The sequence below is a fragment of the Lactuca saligna genome, chromosome 2 (assembly GCF_052625555.1).
Source record: "Lactuca saligna cultivar CGN05327 chromosome 2, ASM5262555v1, whole genome shotgun sequence".
Lineage (NCBI taxonomy): Eukaryota > Viridiplantae > Streptophyta > Magnoliopsida > Asterales > Asteraceae > Lactuca > Lactuca saligna.
Genome location: NC_136418.1, coordinates 139,673,750 through 139,676,142, shown reverse-complemented (window position 1 = coordinate 139,676,142; position 2,393 = coordinate 139,673,750). Strand labels below are relative to the sequence as shown.

The window sequence follows — 2,393 nt, the reverse complement described above, 5'->3', positions numbered from 1 at the left end:
TTAATGGCTAAAAATTAAATGAAATCGCCTTCGGATTATAATTCGGTACCTCCAATCTATAAAACAAAGATGATACCAAATAAGCTACTCATGCAAGTTAATTAGGTTTTCCTTTACTACTTTTCTTTTTCTACATATTTAGCTCAACTTAGACATATATAATGATATAATTATAAATCTATAACTCTAGAAAGAGGCTATGACAACTTTGTGAATTTTGATTTCCTCACTTGTAGTTTCCCGATACAAAAAACAAGTAAAAACAAAAGAGAAAATATATTGAAGTATTTAATAAATAATTAATTAATCATTCCTAATAAATAAAAATAATTTTACCATATAGCACTCTTTCATTAACTTGGACACATATCATTTTTTGATATTTTTGAATGAATGTTTTTTCCATTTATCATTTTTCTCATTTTGTTTTATCTTTTTTTAATTAATACATCATATTTACATATCAATTCTTAATTTAAAATAATCAATAAATTACAATATTAATACTCATATAATATTTAATATGTTTCCTTTTAAATTCAAATTTTAAATCTAAAATTTTTAATTTAAATAAATTTTTGTTTAAACTTTCATATTTAATTTTTTGTTTTACGAAACCAGTAAATTAATAAAAACAATAAATAACTAACTAACATGTGAAGTGGCGCCATTCTCATGCGCCTTGTGTGAAACGTGACACCCGGACACACACGCCGATAAAGCCCTAGTAGTAGATCAACTTGAGTCCTAACTAGTAATCGATGGATATGTATGTATGAATCCAGAATTCGCTTTTCTTCTGCTGAGTTCGATCATGAATGTTAACTCGAATTTCGTTCGTTGTTTCATTGAATTGCTGGGAGCCATAATCCATTTTCGAGGATATTGAAGACATTAGAGAAGAAAGGCGGTGGTGAATTCGGCAAATACTACAGCTTACCTTCTCTCAGTGATTCCAGAATCGGTACTACTCATCTAAGGTGCTGTTTGTTTTTCTGAAGCCAAAATGTCTGCAGTCTGCGGACCACATCTGCAAGCCTCTGCAGCAGAAGAGGTGGACCAAACGTCTGCAGTCTGCAATAAGAAGACTGTTTGTTTTTTAACTTCTGCAGGCTACTGAAATAAACTGAATTTTAAATAAAATTATTTTACAAACTTAAAATGATTTTTCAACACCAAAATTTTAATAATAATAGTCTTATAACATTGAAAATAAAATTCATGCAACTAAATTAGTCATACAATAAAAAAAATGTTTTACAATAACAATTTCATTTAAAACAATTCAATCTATATTGTGCATCAACTAATCAGCAATTTCATCACTTAACTGAGTCATATATTCACGGTCTGCTGCAGTACCATGTGTTGGAATCCCGTTTTCATCATCATCAATGGCCACATTGTTATTTCGAAACGGGATATTGGGTTCATCGTATCGTGCGAAATACTCATCACTCAATCCTTCTTTCCTTATATAATTATGAAGCGCGAAGCATGCCATGACAATGTTTCTTTGTGTCACAAACGGGAATGATGCCATCCTCTTCAATATAGGGAAGCGTGCTTTCAACACATCAAAAGCACGCTCAATGACATTCCGAAGTTTTGCATGTCCATGGTTAAATTTTTCTTTATTGGTTAATGCACGTCTTTGACGAAAATCTCCATGCCAATACCTCACATTACGATAAGGGGCCATAAATCCTCGAGTGTGTGCATACGCAGCATCACAAATGTAATATTTGTCTGAAAAAAATGCAAAACACTAATCAATTTTCAAATTAAAATAAAAATATTTTAAAAAACAAAAATTTACCTGGTGGTGGAAACGGGAATGATGCTTGTGGATCGGCTACTGCTTCTGATAATATTCTAGAGTCATGCGCTACCCCTTCCCACCCGGTCACAACAAATGTAAAAATCATATTGAAGTCACAAATTGCCAATACGTTTTGGTAGCAATCTCCTTTTCCCCTACTTCTATATAAGTCTTGTTTCTTAGCAGGGACAACAGCATGTATCAAAGTGCCATCAAGTGCACCAACTGCTCCTTTGAAAACCCTTTGTAGCCTCTTATTATGTCCTGGAATGTTTGGATTCGGATTAAAAGATGTTAGTACTATAACATCTTGTGCGAAAAGCATCATTTTTTCCAACACTTCATAAAAAATTTATGAATTGTTTGCTTCGAGTGTTGAAATCTCCGCTTGATAATCACGTAACGTTGATTATGTCCGATCATCATCAAAAACATAACCATCTTTTCCTTAACTGATACATGTTTGTTGTCCTTTAATGAGTAATTTGCTATAAAATGAGCACATAGTTGTACAAAAGATTCACGGGACATGCGTAATATTTCAACACATTGTAAACGATTACGATGTAAT

At 32.1% G+C, this 2,393-nt stretch overlaps 1 protein-coding gene across 1 annotated transcript; it reads right to left on the bottom strand.

Moving 5' to 3' along the window:
* Positions 1 to 1,306: 1,306 nt before the first annotated feature.
* LOC145030167 (uncharacterized) lies at positions 1,307 to 2,150 on the bottom strand. The gene is made up of 2 exons (XM_078978577.1): positions 1,820 to 2,150; positions 1,307 to 1,749 (listed from the first exon to the last, which is right to left on the bottom strand). Exons 1-2 carry the CDS (start codon positions 2,148 to 2,150, stop codon positions 1,307 to 1,309), a joined length of 774 nt encoding a protein of 257 aa, XP_078834703.1.
* Between the last annotated feature and the right edge of the window lie 243 nt (positions 2,151 to 2,393).